This window comes from Vipera ursinii, assembly GCF_947247035.1.
Source record: "Vipera ursinii genome assembly, chromosome: 8".
Lineage (NCBI taxonomy): Eukaryota > Metazoa > Chordata > Lepidosauria > Squamata > Viperidae > Vipera > Vipera ursinii.
In genome coordinates this window covers 14,415,459-14,434,676 of record NC_139519.1, presented here as the reverse complement: position 1 = coordinate 14,434,676, position 19,218 = coordinate 14,415,459, and the positions used below count along the sequence as shown (strand labels likewise).

Below are 19,218 nucleotides of genomic sequence, written 5' to 3'. Positions count from 1 at the left end.
TTCTGTGCTGCAATTAAATAAGCACCATCAAAGTGATCTTCATTCAGCTCTGTGCTCCTTACTACTTTAAAGCATAATGCACCAGGATTAATTAACCCAGGTATTTTTGTTCCATCTCTTCTTTGATTGGAAGTAGTGTCTGTTTGTGGGATAAACCAATCTGAGATCTCAAAAGCATCATATGAACTCATCTTCTGGGCCATGAAATATTGGGCTGTCCTACTTTATAATGTAGGTGGACTTCAAGGGATCAAGAGAAGGGCCAGAGAGAGAATGGAAATGCAGACACTTCTAAAAATGTACTGCATTTTTTCCCCCTAGTGTATCTCCTATTTCTCCAATTGTTCTTGAGATTTACATCTCTGTCTTGATGGGGTGGGGAGGAATGGAGAAAGACTTTCTCTGCATAGAATAGATGTTTAGAACAGATACATTATGTCACGCAACTTGCCAATAATTCTTGTTGATGTTTGTGCTTACAAAAATTGCATGTGGAGGAGAGAAAGAAGTCGGAGGATTTTGATGCCTGGAGATTTCTGTTCCAAAGTTAATCCTTTAGGTTCTCTCTTCCCTTTGATAGCTTAGTTTCCTTGTGAGACCTTGTATACCATATGTCCATCTGTTCTCAGTCCTTTTTCATAACCGTTAGTGAATGATTAAATATGAGAAGGGACAAAAGAATGGAACAAAATATTTAAAAAGTAAAATCTACAAGTTAGAATCTAGATAATGTTATTGCAAAGTCATGGTAGAAATGAATTAAAATAGGTTAATTAAACAGAAGGCACACAAATCTCTCCCTGCTGTTTGACTTCTCTAGGCTAAAAGTGGGGAAGAACAAGCTAGACCAAACTAACTTTGGGAGCTTTGTTTGCTGAAATTCTTGGGGGAAAATATCAAATTAAACTTTAATTAAAATGCTGCACATTTTTTTTCCGTTCAAAGAGTTGACTGGGGTGTAAGTATATTCCAACTCTTTTCATAGGAAACATAGCTACATCAGTCTCTCTCTCTCTCTCTCTCTCTCTCTCTCTCTCTCTCTCTCTCTCTCTCTCTCTCTCTCTCTCTGTGTGTGTGTGTGTGTGTGTGTGTGTGTGTGTCTTTCTTCCTTGCTTTGGTAAAAGTAGCTGTTTTTCCCCCCCAAAGTTCATTTCAGTTTATCCCAGAAATTATGTATAGGATAATGTTTCCCTTCTGGGGGAAAAATAACCCAAAAAACCTTTGGTATGTCTTCTACATTTCACAACCTGGCATTGTCTTAATCAGATTGTTTGATTTCTTTTTTTTGTTTGTTTGTTCATAAAATGCTCAAGTTATTCTGGGATCCTTTCATCTTCCTTCCTTCCACCATTATCTATCAACATTTATTGGCTGCAAAATAAGTTGATTAAGGTATGCACTTGAAAATCAGGTGAAGTCCTGGTCCAGCAAGGATTTTAAGATGTTGGATGAGTGCTTTGAACCACTATAAAAATGAATGAATGAATGAATGAATGAATGAATGAATGAATAAGAAACAAGATAATTCATGCTGGTTTTGGTTTGAGGGTCATAGGCACTGAAAACATTAGTGGCTCATTCATAGCCTTGATATTTTGCATTCATACTTCATTTCTTTGAGGGGAAGTTGTATGCTCTGAATAGGATCTGTTGGAAGTATGTAGATTAGAAAGAACAAAGCAGGTGGAAAAGCATGAATAGTGTTATTGTTCATATTATCCTAGGAACTTAAGCAAGTCATCAAGGCTAATGTTTATTACAGGTATTGTCAAGTTAAACTATTCTTCAAGGGGGAAAGATAGAAGTAGAATACTATTTAAAAGAGGTTTAGCCCAAATTTTATGTGATTGCTTGAAGAAAATGTTTCTTTTCTGCAAAATTTAATATCTACAAGTCTTTGTGAAGAAGAAGAAGAAGAAGAAGAAGAAGAAGAAGAAGAAGAAGAAGAAGAAGAAGAAGAAGAAGAAGAAGAAGAAGAAGGGATATTTTGTGATACACACTTATGAAAGGGATTGTAAAAATAAGGAAAAAACTCAGATTATCCAGATGTTTATGGATTTATCTTGTTATCAAACATTTTGGCCAGCCTCTCTCTCAGTCCAACTCACCTTAGAGGGTTGTTGGAGGCAAGAGGAGGTATTGTTGGTCCTGGAGAAAACTGAGTATCTGGATCCGTACCAATTGGGTTTCAGGCCCAGGTACAGCACGGAGATGGCATTGGTCGTGCTGGTGGATGATCTCTGGCGGGCTCGGGATAGGGGTTATTCCTCTGTCCTCATCCTATTAGATCTCTCAGCAGCTTTTGATACCATCAACCATGGTATCTTGCTGTGACATCTCCGGGGGTTGGGAGTGGGAGGCACTGTTCCACGGTGGTTCTCCTCCTACCTCTCGGGCCGTTCGCAGACGGTGTTGGCAGGAGGACAGAGGTCAACCCCGAGGCCCCTTGATTGTGGGGTGCCTCAGGGGTTGGTCCTCTCTCCCCTCCTGTTCAACATCTATATGAAGCCACTGGGTGAGATCATACATGTTTTTGGAGTGAGGTATCATCAATATGCGGATGATACCCAGCTTTTCATCTCCACTCTGAACCAACCCAGTGATGCCCTCGACGTGATGTCCCGTTGCCTGGAAGCGGTACGAATCTGGATGGGGAAGAACAGGCTCCAACTCAACCCGGCCAAGACAAAGTGGCTCTATGTATCGGCATCTCGTGTTGTCCAAGATTTACCATCTTTGGTTATGGGGGGAGAGGTGTTGCCTCCCGTTGATAGGGCGCGCAACTTAGGCATCCTCCTGGATGCACGACTCAATTTAGAACATCATATAGGAGTCGTGGCCAGGGGGGCATTTGCCCAGGTTCGCCTGGTGTGCCAGTTGTGCTCCTATCTGGACCGAGATGCCTTACGTATGGTCACTCATGCACTCGTCACCTCCCGTATAGATTACTGCAATGCTCTCTACATGGGGCTGCCCTTGAAGACCACCTGGAGGCTTCAGCTGGTGCAGAATACGGCCGCACGGGTTGTGATGGGAGCATCCCGATACTCCCATATTACACCCCTCCTGCGTGGGCTGCATTGGTTGCCGGTTGCCCTTCGGGTGAGGTTCAAGATGCTGGTTCTTACCTATAAAGCCCTACATGGCTTAGGCCCGGGATATTTGCAGGACCGTCTGCTACCAGGAACGACTTCCCATTGCCCTGTGCGATCACACAGAGAGGGTCTCCTCAGGGTGCTGTCAGCCAGACAATGTCAGCTGGTGACCTCCAGGGGGAGGGCATTCTCTGTTGGGGCACCTGCCCTTTGGAATCAGCTCCCCCGAGAACTTCCGATGGCCCCAGATCTCCGGTCCTTTCGTTGCGACCTAAAGACATACCTTTTCCAACTGGCCGACCTGGACTGAAGACGGGGTTTTTAATTTTGTTTTCATTTTTATTGGTTTTTAGTGGGGCTTTGTAAATTTAATCTCTTTTAATATTTGTATTTATTGTTTTATTGTTGTTAGCCGCCCTGAGTCCTTCGGGAGATAGGGCGGCATATAAGTTCCATAATTAAAGGCAGGATAAAAATCAAATAAATAAAATAGACACTACTCAGTTTACAGTGTTAGTTGGAATATGGTTGTCATCACAGTTCTCTACTTGTCTGGAATGTGCAGTGCAAGTTTGCTTTCTAACATATAAACATTTCTAAGAAAAAGGTGTCTGGGGAACTAGCATGCAAGAATAAAAGTGAATGTAATATAAAATAGAAGAGCACCCAATTCAGAAAACAACATAATATGATACTGTATTGACCATTCATTCATTCATTCATTCATTCATTCATTCATTCATTTTGTCTATGGAATAGCATACATGGAGTAGCAATACATATTACCATTTCACCTAGTTTAGTAAAACACAATAAAATATAAATGTTAAAAAGATATGTATTCAAATGCCAATGTCTAGGCCATCTAACCATTGAAGTGCAGCAGTGTTGACCACTAGTGGTAGTGCTTATGTGTATATTTGTCATATGTGTAACCGGTTCTCTTATTCAATGCAGGCCTGGTCTTCCAAAGCCTAGAACGGACTTCCAGAAGTGGCATCCATGTACTTCCAGCAGGTTGTTCTAGGCCTGGGAGGCCTCTGAGGCCTAGGCTGGACTTCTGGAAGCCAGCCGTTTCTCCAAATGCAGCAAAATCTAGCTACTGGTTCTACTTAACCAGTGTGAACCGGCTAAATCCCACCACTGGTGTGTACTGTGTTTTCCCCGTAAAATAAGCCCTAGCATGATTTTTTTTCAGGATGCTCGTAATATAAGCCCCACCCCCAAAATAAGCCCCAGTTAAGATCGTCAGCCAGCCAAACACATTTAGTGCCGTATTTCCCCCAAAATAAGACCTAACTCGAAAATAAAGCCTACTGTGTCTTTTGGAGCAAAAATTAATATAAAACACGGTCTTATTTTCGTGGGAAACATGGTATTTGTCATTACTGCATATTTGTCATAGCAAAGAAGAGATGAACAATGGTGCGTGTTTATATGAGATGTGCTTTAATGAGAAGCAAAAGCTGGAGCACCTGATTATGCATTGTAGCGCTCTTTCGTGTGTTCTCACTGCACTTTAAGAGTATTGTTTCTTGTCTTATTAATTCTTCTGGAAGAAAGAACAAGTCCCATTAACATGATACGTTGTAAATATCCATTGTCAACTGAAGGTACCAAAACTTCGCTGTTCTCTTGGAAAAACAAAAGAAAACACACACACACACACAAGTGAGCAAGAAGAAAATGCAAAGATTCTTTGTGATTGATTTAAGTCTTCACGGGTTATTGTCACTTCACTGGATTGCCAAGACCTTTTCTCTAAGTGAGAATGAAATCTCGAAAACTACACGATGTCTCCTAGTCTCTTGAACTAGGCATCATAATTATTTTTTTTTCAGTGCTTCCAACAATTTTTTTTGACACGGATTTGATTGTTGTGATATGTTTGTGACGACTCTTAGCCACTCTTGAAAACCTTAAGCAGGGTTGAAGTGTTTAGTACTAGTTTATCTGTTATAACAGGAGTGTCAAACTCAATTTCATTGAGGGCCGCATCAGCATTGTGGTTGCCCTCAAGGGGCCGGGTGGGTATGGCTTGGGTGGGCGTGGCCTACTGAGTGGGCGTGGCTAGAGTGTGTATAGCCTACTGGGTGGGCATGGCCAGCTCTACATCATTCGCATCAAGGGTGCCTATGGGGGCCTGGGCAGGAGTGGGACAGATCTGAGGGTCTCTGGCAGAAGGAGGGTCTCTGGGCCAGGGCCAAGGCAGTGGGGGCCGTTCCCTCACTGTTTCCAAGATGGCTTCGTGGGCCACATGAAACCACTTTGCGGGCCGAATCCGGCCCCCGGGCCTTGTGTTTGACATATCTGTGTTATAAGGTATCTAGCTTGAGAGAAATGGCAAATCAATTCCGTTTCGTTGCCATGAAAAGATCACAGATCGGTCCAAAAAAATCATCAGTGGAGCTTCTCAGTCATCCAGGTCATGGTTGTCCCAAAGGTGCTTTTCAAAAGGCAGTGGGACTGTCTTTGTTTTTCCTTGAAAACATTTTGCTTCTGGTCCATGAAGCTTCTTCAATTCTGACATACTGAAGAAGCTTCTTGGATGTGAAGTGAAAGGTTTTCAAGGAAAAACCGAGAAAGTCCAATTGCCTTTTGAAAAACACCATGGGGGACTGGGGGGGAGGCACAAAGTCACCAAGAATTGAGTTTGACCTGAAGGAAAATTTCCTTCTTTTTTCCAGCAGTGTTTTGTTAACCGCCCCTTAATTGGAAACAGCTTTTAAATGGAAGATGGATACATTTCCTCAGGCAGTATTTAAAACTGATGGAACAGAACAATGTTAATGGTGAGGATGGTTTAATTTGTTGTACTCACCTCCCTTTTTATTTATTTTATTTATTTATTTTTCAAATTTATTAAGGCTTGGGCTAGGATAGTGGTATAACACCTTGAGTTTGGGGTTCTATCCTTCAGTCAGCTGTATTCTTTTTCTTTAGCACATGTTGTTTTGTGTTAAATTTCTTTTAAATTTCCATAAATTTTAAGACATTATAATTCAGGAGTAGCCTAAAAATTGAATGTATGTATGAATCCATGAATGAACAAACGAATGCATTAATGAATGCATGTGCTGAAAATCATCATGTATACACCAGTCTTATCTTTTCCATGTAGTATAAAATAAAGCAGTATTTTTCATAGAAGGTGGTAAATTAATGGGAAGCTCATTAAGAGCCATGGTGGTGCAGTGGTTAGAATGGAGTATTGCAGGATAATTCTGCCGACTGCTAGCAGTTCAACTCTCATTGGCTCAAGGTTGACTCAGCCTGCCATCCTTCCAAGGTTGGTAAAATGGGGACTCAGATTGTTGTGGGTAAAATGTTGACTCTGTAAATCAGAAGAACTGTAAAGCACTATGAAATGATATATCAGTCTAAGTGCTACTGCTATTGCTCTTATAATAGGAAATACCTAGAGAAGAATAATGCTATACAGTATATTTTTGCCTCTAAACAAAACAGATTTGTGGCAGTTTCATGATTTGCTGCAGTATAGTTGTAGGATGTGCCATTGCTTGCTTCCTGTGGCTGTGAAAGAATGACTGCCCCAACTGGCTTTCTTGCCTAAGGCAGGACTAGAACTCACAGTCCCTTGTTTTCTAGCCTGGTGTCTTAATCACTATAACAGATTGGCTGACTTTTGTTTATCAGATTTCCTACTTTCTATTGCAGACTGTTCTGTTTTGTGTGGAGAAATCTGAACTTTGTAAGTTGGGTCTATTGTTGTGTACATTTCTGCAGAAGATGGTTCAACATCATTAATTTTTTTTTCTCTCCCTCACCCAGGACAGATAAATACATTTACGTGTTAGTGTTATTCTTCATCCTGGGAAAATATTCTTTTAATACCTAATACAGTGGTCATAAGTGTTAAAAAATTAAACTTCACAGTTTGATGATTTCATTTCAGTTAAATAATCGAAGCATAGCCAATTTTACTCTCCTTCAGTCTGAAAAAAAATGCTCCCCTTCACAGTCACTAACCCATGGAATTAGATTTGGCCAGGGGATGGAAAGAATGCTGGTTTATTTTCTCTTATGCTTGCTTCCATTCTTCAGAAAACAAAACAAGCTTCTGATTTTGATGGAGGCCAAAGGATTAGATCTGCTTTGTAATTTGTTTGCTCCGCACCCAGGGAAATGTTAAATACTTGAAATTGTACAATGTTCTCTGAATTCCATAAACAGCAAATGAACTCTGTATTCAAACTCCTTGTGCCAGGCTGGCTGTTACAGTGAAGATTCTTGCTGTTTCTGGGGTGAGGGAGTCCTTCTAAATAGCTGATTTCAGTTCATTCGGTATTAAATAATTCCCAGAATTCCAGTGTGGCTGTATATTAGATTAACTAAAGGGAGAGATACATCTCCAAAAGCAATTGAAGAGCTCCCTTCAAGAGATTATGCTATTGGACCAAATCCATTAATGCTTACCTTTCACATGAATTCAGGCAGCACTCATTCCAGTAAATGCTACGAACACAGATGGTAATACAGGGACCATTAGCTATCATATGGGGATCAGTGATAAATCAGTGTAAATGATTCAGAAAGCAAGTCCTACTGACTGGACTCTGTTGACATGGCTGTGCTGGTTCAGAAGAGGTTCCATAAGAAACTATAACTTGTGCAGGAGGACAAATCCTATCTCTCCATGGTTACATCAGCCCATCCCTCTAGACTGGGCAAAGCAGGCATGTTGAAGGTACCATCAGCCACAGATCTTCATTTGATGGTCCCAGGTGATGTGTCTTCTCTACTGCAAGGCTTGTTTTATGGAACATTCTTCCATCCAAAATTAGACTAGATCCATCCTTTAGATATTAAACAACAACAACCCTCAGGTCTTGGCTGTATGTTCAGGCCTGAGTCTCCCAATCAATTGTGGACTGGCTTAGATGGCTCTATTGTTGAGGTGGCCATTTTTATCCACTACTCTTTGCTTTCTATTCTCACTTTTCATTTAGTGCAAAAGCTGGCATTAACTTCTCTGCAAATTTCAGAATGTAAGAACAGCCTTGTTGGATCAGACCAGTGGTGGGATTCAGCCGGTTCGCACTACTTTGGTAGAACCGTTGGCTAATTTTTTGTTGCCCAGGCCCAGAATGGAATTCGGGAAGCAGCATCCACATAGAGAACTGGTTGTTCACATATTTGAATCCCACCACTGGATCAGACCATGGTTCATCCTTAGTCCTTAGCTTGTTTCTCACAGAGGTCTCCCAAATGAAGGGGTGATACATGGCCACCTCCCATTATTGTTTCCTAGCTACAGATGGGGGACTTGCGGCCACCTAATTATTAATCCTGGTTATTGGTCATGTTGTAGGTAATGGAAGTTGGAGTCCAATAAGCTAGTCTCCTCTTATTCCCTTCACTTAGTCTCTTCTTCTACGTGTAATAGGTTTCTTCTCACATATCTAAGTTTAATAATAAACAATGGTTTATTTTTTCCTTGCAAAAAGCTGCTGCACTGGGATTGAATCTAATTGTTCATTGTTCTCTCTTTCTCTTCCCCATCCTGACAGTTCAGTTAGATTTACAGGATTGGTTTCCTCAGAACATTAAAATGTATTGCAATTTATTCAAAGTAATATATAAATCACAAAACTTAAGGGATTGGGGCGATGGTTGTGGGTTTCTTTTTTTTTAAACTCATTTATTTGTTTAGCATTTAACAAAAGGAAAACATCTATAAGGAATGGTTCTAAATTTAGACCTGAAATATAGAAGGAATTCTTATCAGTTATTTTATAACGTAATATCAGCTTGCATTCTGTTACCCATTTAGGTTTGTTCTGGGTCAAACCAGAGGTGCTTTCAAACTCTGTAAGTCATAGTAGAAAGAGACAATTTGCGAGAGGATATATTGCTGAGCTATAATTATCTTATTCTTTTTTTCTTTTTTGCAGCCCTAACACATTATTCTTAGCACCCGCCGACAATAAATAAATAAAAATCTCATTGCAATTCTATCACTTAACATTAGAGTTTGCTTTCATTTTGCCGAAAGGGACCATTTAGTTTCAGAATAGAGATAAGGAAATAATATTAAATTGATAAGAGGGGGGGGAAAGAAAACAGATGGAGGCTGGGTCCAACAAATGGATTTTCTCACAGCATGTTGCAGTGTGGAAATATGCCTTTCAGAGATTCAGTCAAGCATGCCGTCTTTCAATGGATTCTGTCCGGTCCCCATTTTATTGACTCCTCTATTAGTTGGGATTCCAGAATTGCTAAGCACATTGTGTTATCCTTACAAGGTTCTGATGTTTTGTAAAAAAAAGAAAAAAGAAAAAAAAGTTAAAAATCAGGAGAAGTCTAGTAGAACCTTTGCAAATTTATATATTTCATTAAAAGTCGGACACTTTCATAATCTACAGCTCACTTCATCCGATCCGTGGAATAGGTAAACTGGCATAGCAATTAGATGAGGTGGGGAAAACTGGGGGAGACAGGATAGCTGTGAGGATGCAGGAGACATGTGAAACAGATTACAGGTATTTTATCAGTTAACTATAATAATGTGTGAAAATCCATTATGTTTGTTGAGATCTTTCAAGATAGGCAAAAATGTTGAATGTATGTTTTGCCAGTCTCTCACTCAATTGTCCAATCAACCTTGAGATTTGTAATAAGGGTGTCCTGGGAGCTTCAAATGCTCTCATATTTTGCAGGCTATCTATGGGGTCATCTCCCCTAACATTATCTGATTTTCCTAGGGTGGCATTTTCCAGGTCCCTTCCGTCAAATGTAGACACCTTGTAGGAGAAGAACAGGTGGAGTTGAGGGGTGGAATTAAGCATGTTATCAGTCTAGAATCATTACATTGCCACAAATGGTCTAAGCCCAACCCCTCTTGAATTCTTTGATCTTTATATGTTATATTATATATTATAAATAATAAATAAATAGTCCATGTTTTGAGTCATGATTTCAAACTGGTAGCCCTTAATTGTTTTACACAAAATATGATCTATTTGTTTGATGTAAAATCTAGTAAGGCATTATTGATGGACGTTCCCATGCATCATATTAACAGAAGTCCATGTGAAGTTGCCTCTGATGTTGCATATGCAATTGTTGGGGATGTGTGATGGTGTTGGTTTTGTAAATGCAGGGGCAAAGTAGACATTTCAGTTAGTTGTAGAATCTGATCCTGTTGTTTCTTGAACTTATCAGGATCTCCTTTTGGGTTGTTTTTTTTTAGCAGTTCTGGAATCTATTGACATCTTTATGTACTATGTGGATAGTATACATTGGCTGTGTATGGTTCAGCTCATATCAGCCTTCCCAAATGGTTGCAAAATCCACTGCAGCAGTGCTGGTTAAGGAATTCTGAAAGTTATAGTCTTTGTACATCTGGAAGATGTCTGATTGTGGAAGGATGTTATATAGGATGAATTTTGTCCGACATACAGTATATACCATTTTCTTTACTGACCTAATTCTCAGTGTTTTTCTCTGCTTTGTTTGTGTGCCATTCATGATTACAGCCCTGAGATTTTGTTACATTTTTAAAGGCATTAATTGTACAACTGAGCAAATATAAATGCAATGTAGGCATGAAGATAAATATCATACGTAATGAGTGTGTGTGTGTTAAAATAATTTGATGGTGTGTTTCTTTCCTTTTTGACCTTTCTTATGTATCCATTGTGAAGCCTTCAGCTGGAAGGAAGTGAAATCCTCCTAGGTCCAGAGGTGACTTGTGGTCCTATAGAACTGATGGTCTCCACTCCGTTTGCCTTGACAATCCCGCATTGTGCAGATGTGAACTCTGAGCATTGGAATATTCATTTGAAAAAAAGAAAGCATCCAGGCAAATGGGAGGTAAGCAAAATTACTGCCAGAAATAGATAAAAAGTGTAAGGATGAAGCTGATAAAAATTGGGAAAGTTGGAAACCATTACTAAGATGTTAGTGATACTTAACAATAAAAGCAAGAAGATTCGCCTACGTATTTGGAGCCTAGCGTCAACCTTGAGATAGACAGTATATAAATATAATTGGATAGATAGAAAGATAGATGAAAGAAAGAAAGAAAGAAAGAAAGAAAGAAAGAAAGAAAGAAAGAAAGAAAGAAAGAAAGAAAGAGAAAAGGAAAGGAAAGGAAAGGAAAGGAAAGGAAAGAAAAGAAAAGAAAAGAAAAGAAAAGAAAAGAAAAGAAAAGAAAAGAAAAGAAAAGAAAAGAAAAGAAAAAAAGAAAAGAAAAAAGAAAAGAAAAAAAGAGAAATTTTAGTTTGGGGGTTTCCATTTCCAAATATAATCTTAGAATTGTTTGTTCTGATGACTAAACAGTCTTCAATGTAAACACTTATTTATCAGTATTTTCATCAACTTATGTCAAGATTTGGCAAGCAGGCTATTCAAGACCACATGCAACCTCCAACTTCCTGTTTGAGGTATCCTAAAGATTCCTCTAATTGCAATTACCCATAATAAACAACACATTGCTGCAACGTGTTACAGAAAAAGAAGTATAGAGTTGGGAAAAGAGCAGGCAGAGCTGGGGAGTGCAGAGTTAAGCGAGCCTAGAGTCCTTACATTGCTACAAATGGTCCAAACCCAACCCCCTTAAATTCCACTGATCCTTATCTGGTGCCAATTTAGTTTTGAACTTTAGTTGACTAAATTCTTGTGTACAGGCTTGAGCAATAAATCTTCTGAACTGGAACATGTGTGTGATCCTGATCCTTCATGCCTGACATTAAACACTAAAATTAATTTAAATGAGTTTAAAACTAAATAGAGATCACAAACCCCTAACTCGGAGAGAAGGGAGAAACTCTAACTCAACCAAGTGCAGTTCTTCACCTACAAATGTTTTTTTTCCGGAACCCCTGACCAAGAAAATAGTCTACCAATTGTGCAGGGTAGACAACCTTGGCTCTTTTATGACTTGTGGACTTCAACTCCCAGAATTCCTGAGTCATAAAAGAGCCAAGGTTGCCTACCCCTGCTATAATGTATAGAGTAAGTTTGTTCCAAGGTTTTGTTTTGTTTTCCATACAAAACCAAAACAAAACAAAACCTGCAAATAGAATTTGTATGGAACCTGTTTTAATGTAATTCATTTTCTGTCAAGTCACTTTTGCTTTTCTTCTTTCTGGGCTTAATGTTCTGACGTATCCAGGAAGTGATGTCTGTAGAGGAAGAAACCACTTCTTGTTACTGCCTCTTGGACCCATATGCTTGTCATATCCTTTTGGACTCCTTTGGAACTTATGCTCTCTTTGGAGAGCCACTTTCTGATTGTTCTGTTAAAGAACTGAAAGTAGCCGTCTTTGGCTGTATGTCCTGCAACTCTCTAGATTACAGCCTAAGAGTGTACTGTGTTGACAACACTCCCTGTGCATTTCAGGTAAGGTGACCAAACCATTCTTGGTCTTTCCAGATGTTTAATGCAAGGTGGGCAATTAACTTTCCCAAAGGGTCACATAAGGAACTGGGACTGTTGTGGAGAGCCAAACCAGTGGTGGGATTCAAATATGTGGCCAACTGGTTCTCCATGTGGATGCCGCTTCTGGAAGTCCATTCTGAGTCTGGGCAACAAAAAAATAGCTACCGGTTCTGCTGAACTGGTGCAAATGGTCTGAATCCCACCCCTGGGCCAAAACAATGTAACCTGATTTGATGTCCTCAAATTCCATCAACTCAACTCCTCAGGCTGCTCCAGGTGAGGGATGAGCATTGCGTGGGCACCTCATCCTTCTCTCTGGCCACCTGACTGAAGGAGCACATGGTGACTCCACAGAGACAGATCTGAATCAGCTTCTTCTTCTGCCCTTTGCAGCATGTTTATTTATATTTGATTTTTAATTTCCAATTGTCCTGACATGAGCTGGGCAATCAAAGGGCCAGATGTAGTCCAGGGGCTGTAAAATGCACAGGGTTTTTTTTTTTGGGGGGGGGAGGGGTGTAAGGGACTATGCTCTATCCCGAATGCACTGGAGTTGGGTGGCTATAATAAATTTAAATAATAAACAATAAAAAATGTGCTTGCGTTTCTTTTCTGTGCCCAGAGATACAGAAGGGAAAGGGAGAGGAAGTTTGCAGACATTCTAGACTGCAGAGAAGGTCTAAATAGCCTCTCAAGACAAACCCAGTTGTAAGGACCAACGACAAGCAATAGTTAAATGTAACTTTGCCCTCTGAAACAAAAATAAAATAAAGGTGCCAGCCAGAGAGTAAAGATTGGAGATGCAGAAAACTGTATATGGCTGGCTCTTTTCTTCTCAAAGTCTGCCTGAAACCTCAGGTGGCTTATTCAGAACAAAAGAAGCTCGATGCAATATGTTAAGTGTGTCCTCCACACCTGGTCCTATGCCATAAAAGATGGCCTGCCAGATCTTTTCCTTTTTTTCACAAAGAAGTGGAAGGATTATAGAAAGTTCCAGATATCTGAACACGATGTGCAGCTTGGTCCTAACAGACATTTCTCCCAGCAAGGACCGTCTTTCCTTTTTTCCCTGGGTAAATGGTGAGATTCACAGCCAGATGTAGTTCTAGCCGAGCAAGCGCGATGCAGTCCAGTGCACGGTTTTCATATTTTAATTCTGATGTGTGTTTTTTTTCCAAGCTCTTGCTTACAGCTCTTCTTTATTCGATCAGGAGTAATGAGCTCTGAGTATTCGACAAGGCATCTGGATGCCAAGCGCTTGGAACGATTCATGCACAAAATAAAGAAAATGTTAAACAATAGGATCCATAGAATTTCCAAGCCTGAAAAGAAAGAAGAACCTAGCAGACATTCTCCCGTTCCCAATTGGCAAAGTCCTTAGAAACATCCACAAGCTGCAGAAGGCAAATATTTGATAATCTACCTCCAATAGTTTTCTTACCCAGGGAAGACAATGCACTGAAGAATTTAACATCAAACGATCTCACGAAATTAAATCCATACAATAGTGTATGCAATCTTGTTTAGCAATTGATTTATTGAAAGCAGAGGCTGAAGTTCTGATCTGGATAGAATAACCTTCTGGGTCAGATAGACTGGGCAGTCATTCTGTCTTTCATTCTCTGCATGCAACATCTTGCCGTGGTCAACTTGCCATGGCCAATTCACTGTAGCCAACTTGCCATGGCCAACTCACTGCGGGACAACTTGGCATGAAACAAGTTGCTGTCGGACAGCTCAACAATTCAATTGAATTATTTAAAATCATTTAAAAAAATATTTTAATTTTTGTCATTCACATTTCATGCTGCCCCTCCTTTGTCATCTTTTCTTTAATGATTTTATTGGACTATTTCTTTGATATTAGTGTAACCCTTATCTCGCAGCAAGTTGCTCCACGGCGAGTTGGCCAAGGTGAATTGACTGCAGCAAGTTGGTTGTGGCAAGATCACCTTGGAGACTTGGACGTGGAGGATGGGCCATGGAGAGTTGGCCATGGAGAGTTGGCTGTGGAGGGTGGGCCATGGAGTGTTGGCCATGGAGACTTGAATTGAGGTTCCCTGCTTTAAGGCCACAAAGCCCCTTTTCTTGCATCCTCTGAAACTGAAGCTTTGTGATTTAGTTTTCTGTTACTTTAAGAGGGGAAGCGTACAAAAACTATACACAACAACTGAAAAAGAGACATATGAAATGAGCAATAGAATCTCTGAAATCTCTCTCTCTCTCTCTCTCTCTCTCTCTCTCTCTCTCTCTCTTTTACAGGATGTGGATAGCTGGATTGATCCACGGGAGCTTTTCTTTTAGAATAATGCCTTAGCAAAATTCTAGTTCTCATCCCATCACCTTCAGCATGGAGGGAAATTTTTCAACATTTAGCCTACAATGTATTTGTTTTCTATTCTCCATTGTTGCAGGATGTGATTTCAGGTGAAAGACACCAGGGAGGACAATTGCTGGAAGAGCCAAAACTGCTGCATTTCAAAGGGAATACCTTCAGCCTTCAGATCTCTGTTCTTGATATCCCCCCTTTTCTCTGGAGAATTAAACCATTCACAGCATGTCAGGTATTTGCATAGGAAGACTAATGTGTGTGTGGAATGGATGAGTATATTTCCCATTTTTAATAACCAAGCAATTTCAAATCTTCAAGGCATATGACTTTGTGAGGTTCATTGCTTCTCTTAACACAATGCAGAGACTTTGGGATTAAATGTATAGTTTAATATGTTGGTTATCTATGGACAAGCCACATTTCCAGGATATTATTATTATTATTATTATTATTATTATTATTATTATTATTATTATTATTATTATTATTATTAAATCTAACACTTTTAAACAATGAAATAGATTCTGTACTTTTACCTCACCCATTTCCAAAATGTCCAACAAACATTATAAATTTATGAAAGATTTGGAGAACATAGTTTCAGATCATTCTGACTAGAATATTGGGCAGTCTACAATAAGAACATTTGGAATAAATAAAATATTAATGATCAATTTCCAGTTAAGTAGAAGTAGAGATTTGGGCATTCATCTGATTAAAATAAAAGATTTTTGTCAAATATTCTCAGATAAACCAACAGATGATGTCATCTTGGCTGACCTTGAAAATAAGCTACGTCAGTTATGGTTAATAATTGGTTAGTGGAGCTGGAAGCTATAAAATAGTTGTGTTTTTTTTTCTTTTTGCAACCTTCTAATCTCTTGCTTCAGAATGGGGTCAGGGTGACTGAGTAGAGCTGAGCGTTTACTGGCTGGATGCCCTTCCTGATGCCTATGTGGAGTTTGCAGCAGATGTTTTTCTTGTTGCGCCCTGATAGAGAAACTTTGCCACTCCCTAGCATTGAACTATCAAGTTTCTGAGTGATAGGTGAGCATTTTCACCTCTAGGTCACTGCACCACTGGGCTGTAAAATAGATTAAGAAGTTAACAAAAAAATAATAATTATTGAAGTTAATACTAAACAACTTCTTGACTTTTTCTAATAATGGCATTTTGCATTTAAGTCCAGCTTGGCTTGAGGTAGCTTTTAAATTCCTATCATTAAAAGAGCAAAAATAAAACATAATAATTAAGCTGTAAGAGATTTGACACTAAGGGATTAATTATATTTAAAAATTAATATGCTACTGCGAAATAATATTCAGTTTGCAAACAGTAGATTGTAACTTTTAACTATATTAGAATAAATCATTAACAACCTGGTTTGTGGGGGGTTTAACTTAGGACAGTGCAGGACAGCACAAATTAAAACAGAAATGAAAACGATTATAGAAAATAATCTGAAAGATTTTACCTAACTCAGCATTATCCATGACTTCTGTTGTATATTTTCCTTCAACAACATAATATTCAGCTTTAGCAACTCAGCTTTTCTTTCTCTTCTTTTCCTCCCATCTGCAAAAAAGAGATAGTTTTCAAAGAGAAAACTAATTACACTTCCGCGTTATAATGTTGTTTCTATCTTGTTTTTTTAATCACAATTTATAATGTTGCTTTTATTGTTTTCCTTATCACAATTAGTATCTTGGTCTTACTGAAACAGGTTCTAAACGCAAGGCTTTACTTAAGAGCTATTGTGTGTGTTTGCGGGAGAGGGTGTTTTTTTTTAATGAACCAGTGGTTTGGAAGGAAACTCATAAGTTACATATTGTTGTTTGCTTCCTTTTGCTGCGTATGCTACAATTGTTTTATTGATGTTTTGTTTTATTAACAAATTCCGGAGACTTCCTCCATCATATCAGAGGAAGAGTTGATTGTGTTGATTTTATCTTAGCGTAGGGCAGTTTGACTTGAAAGGAAGCACAACCTTTTTGCATTGTTTCTTCCTTGCAACTTCGTGACACAAAGTCATTTCTTCCCCACTTCAGTTAACTTCCACATTCTGGATAGAGAGGACATTTGGTTTGAAAGAGGGTTTCAAAAGACAATTGGATGAAGAAGCTTCATCAATTCTGATTGGATTGGGGAGGGGGAATGGAAGGATCATATTTCTTTGCAGTTATCTAGCACTCTCTCCGAGTGCTGTTGAGGCCACTTGGGGATTTGTCTGTGCTCTCAAGGTCACCTGAATCAGAGTGCAAACGGGAATCTTCTTTGAACTGCGCTATAAACAGGAGATAGGTGGTGTCATATGTCTCCCCCTGTTCTGTACCAGCCTGCTACCAGCCCTGCAGAAAAGGCAGGGACAACCCCTTTACAAATGGCAAGAGGTTGGAATTAAGCCTGCCAAATTTATTAACATAAAACAGAGCAAAACAACACACCAACCATGAAACAGGAGCTATGAAACAGGAATTACTCAAGTGGTTGCCTTCAGCAAACCAGCCCTCCCACGCATTCCCCTTTTACACAGTTCAGGGCGCCTCCTTCCGAGGTGCCCCATTGCCTTCCTCTGTTTACTCCTGATTGACTGCCTCCTGCGTTGGGCGTCCTTGAACAGGGCCAGCTGTGGGTCATCTTCATCTACGCTGTCAGGCTCACACAGCTGGGTCTCCGTCGTGACCAGGTGGGAGGGGCCTGGCTGAGGGCTCTCATCAGCAAGCTCTTCAACACCCCCCTCCTCCTCTGAGTCATCCGACCCAACTGCCGAACCCACAGGCTGACCCTGAATCACAACACCCCCTCTGTTGAGGGAGGGTTGTTCAATTTTAACATAAATGGCTCTTGCCTTCTTCAAAAAAGATTCCACACCCATTTGCACTCTGCTTCAAGTGACCCAGAGGGCATAGATAAACTCCTAAGTGGCCTCAACAGCTATCAGAGAGAGTGCTAGACGACCACAAAGAAATGTGATCCTTCCATTCCCGCCCCTTTAACCTGTCGGAACTAATCCTTCCATCCCTCTCCCCATCCAGTCAGAACTTGATGTAGCTTCTTGGATAGAAACGAAACATCTTCTTCCTCAAGGAAAAATATAGTCCGATTGCCTTTCGAAAAAGCACCTTTCAGACAGCCATGAACTGGATGACTGAGAATCTCCATAGACATTCAAACTGAAGTTGGGAGGGAGCCAAAGTGGTATGGTAGGTAGGTTAAGGTGTTGGACTAGGAGTTGAAAGTCTGGACTTCTTTTCTCCCTTAAATACAGAAGTCATCTGTATGACTTTAGGCCAGTCTCCCAGCGTAGACTGGAAAGCTGAAAGCTATCTATCTACCAAGCCACACTGATCCAGATTGGTAGATTACAGTCCATAATGTTCAGTGAACAGCTTTTCATTGCACCGGATTGATTGATGATGACATTATTGATTCAAGATGGATAGTTTGGCACCTGAACCAATGACAAACCTGGGGTCTTTATTATAAATGCCTTCTTTTATCAACTTTCCATTATTTGTTATTTCGTGCCTATGTGATTTAATGTGCCAGTCGTGACCTGTCTGTCTTCCTGCTTCTACTGACTTTAACATGAAAATCTGGCATTCTGTGAAGAAAACAGTAAATTTCAACATCGATTCAAAGACTGTGTCAAGGATCCACATAGCTTACAGAAATCAATCGGTGGGGAGGGGAATATAATGAGCAGTTTCATCCCAGTGCTTCATTGGAAAAGGGGTCTATCTTCCTTGGGAAAGACAGGATAAAGAGGACAGATTGAGAAGCATTTCCTCAGCCTTCTTTCTCATCATTCATGCTTGTCAACCAGTCACTGCATTATGTCTACCGATAAGGGATTTTTCAAGATCTACAATAGTGGCTCATTGGTAAAAGTATGCAGAGTAATGCTCTTAAATTGCCAACCGTATTATAGTTTAAAGATTCAAAACCCACCGCTCACTTAAAATAAGTTGGCTTCCTAATACCTTGCCTTGCTTAGCCATCCTTATCCACAGGTGATCTCTTATTCCTTCAAAGCAAATGTTTATTGCAAAGCCTCTTTATTTAGCACTTATCATTATGGTTTGTTGCCTAGTCAGCCAGATGTTCAGATGGAACTGACATTTTTATTCACCTATCGAGTCCTTCTCAAGGACCTGAGATAGGCATATGCTGGTGATTGATGGTGGCATTGCAGGATGTAAGCGGGTCTGAGTAAAGTTGCCTTTTGCAATTGACGGATGGTGGATTTGTCAATGCCGATGGTGTTCAAGTGGTGCTTCAGTTATTATGGGATTGCACCCAAGATGCCTATTACTATTGGTACTACCTTTGCTTTCTTTTGCCACAGTTGTTTTGTTTCTATTTGCGTGTCTTTGCATTTTGTT

At 39.9% G+C, this 19,218-nt stretch overlaps 1 protein-coding gene across 1 annotated transcript in view; it reads left to right on the top strand.

Annotated features, from left to right (window-relative positions):
• UNC5D (unc-5 netrin receptor D) overlaps positions 1 to 19,218 on the top strand; it is a gene marked incomplete at both ends in the record, with an annotated part of 191,583 nt that overhangs the window by 155,280 nt on the left and 17,085 nt on the right. The window contains 3 exons of the mRNA XM_083368889.1: positions 10,763 to 10,931; positions 12,235 to 12,462; positions 14,916 to 15,065. Of these exons, the coding sequence (XP_083225015.1) occupies positions 10,763 to 10,931; positions 12,235 to 12,462; positions 14,916 to 15,065 (547 nt within the window). The remainder of the gene's footprint in view (positions 1 to 10,762; positions 10,932 to 12,234; positions 12,463 to 14,915; positions 15,066 to 19,218) is intronic.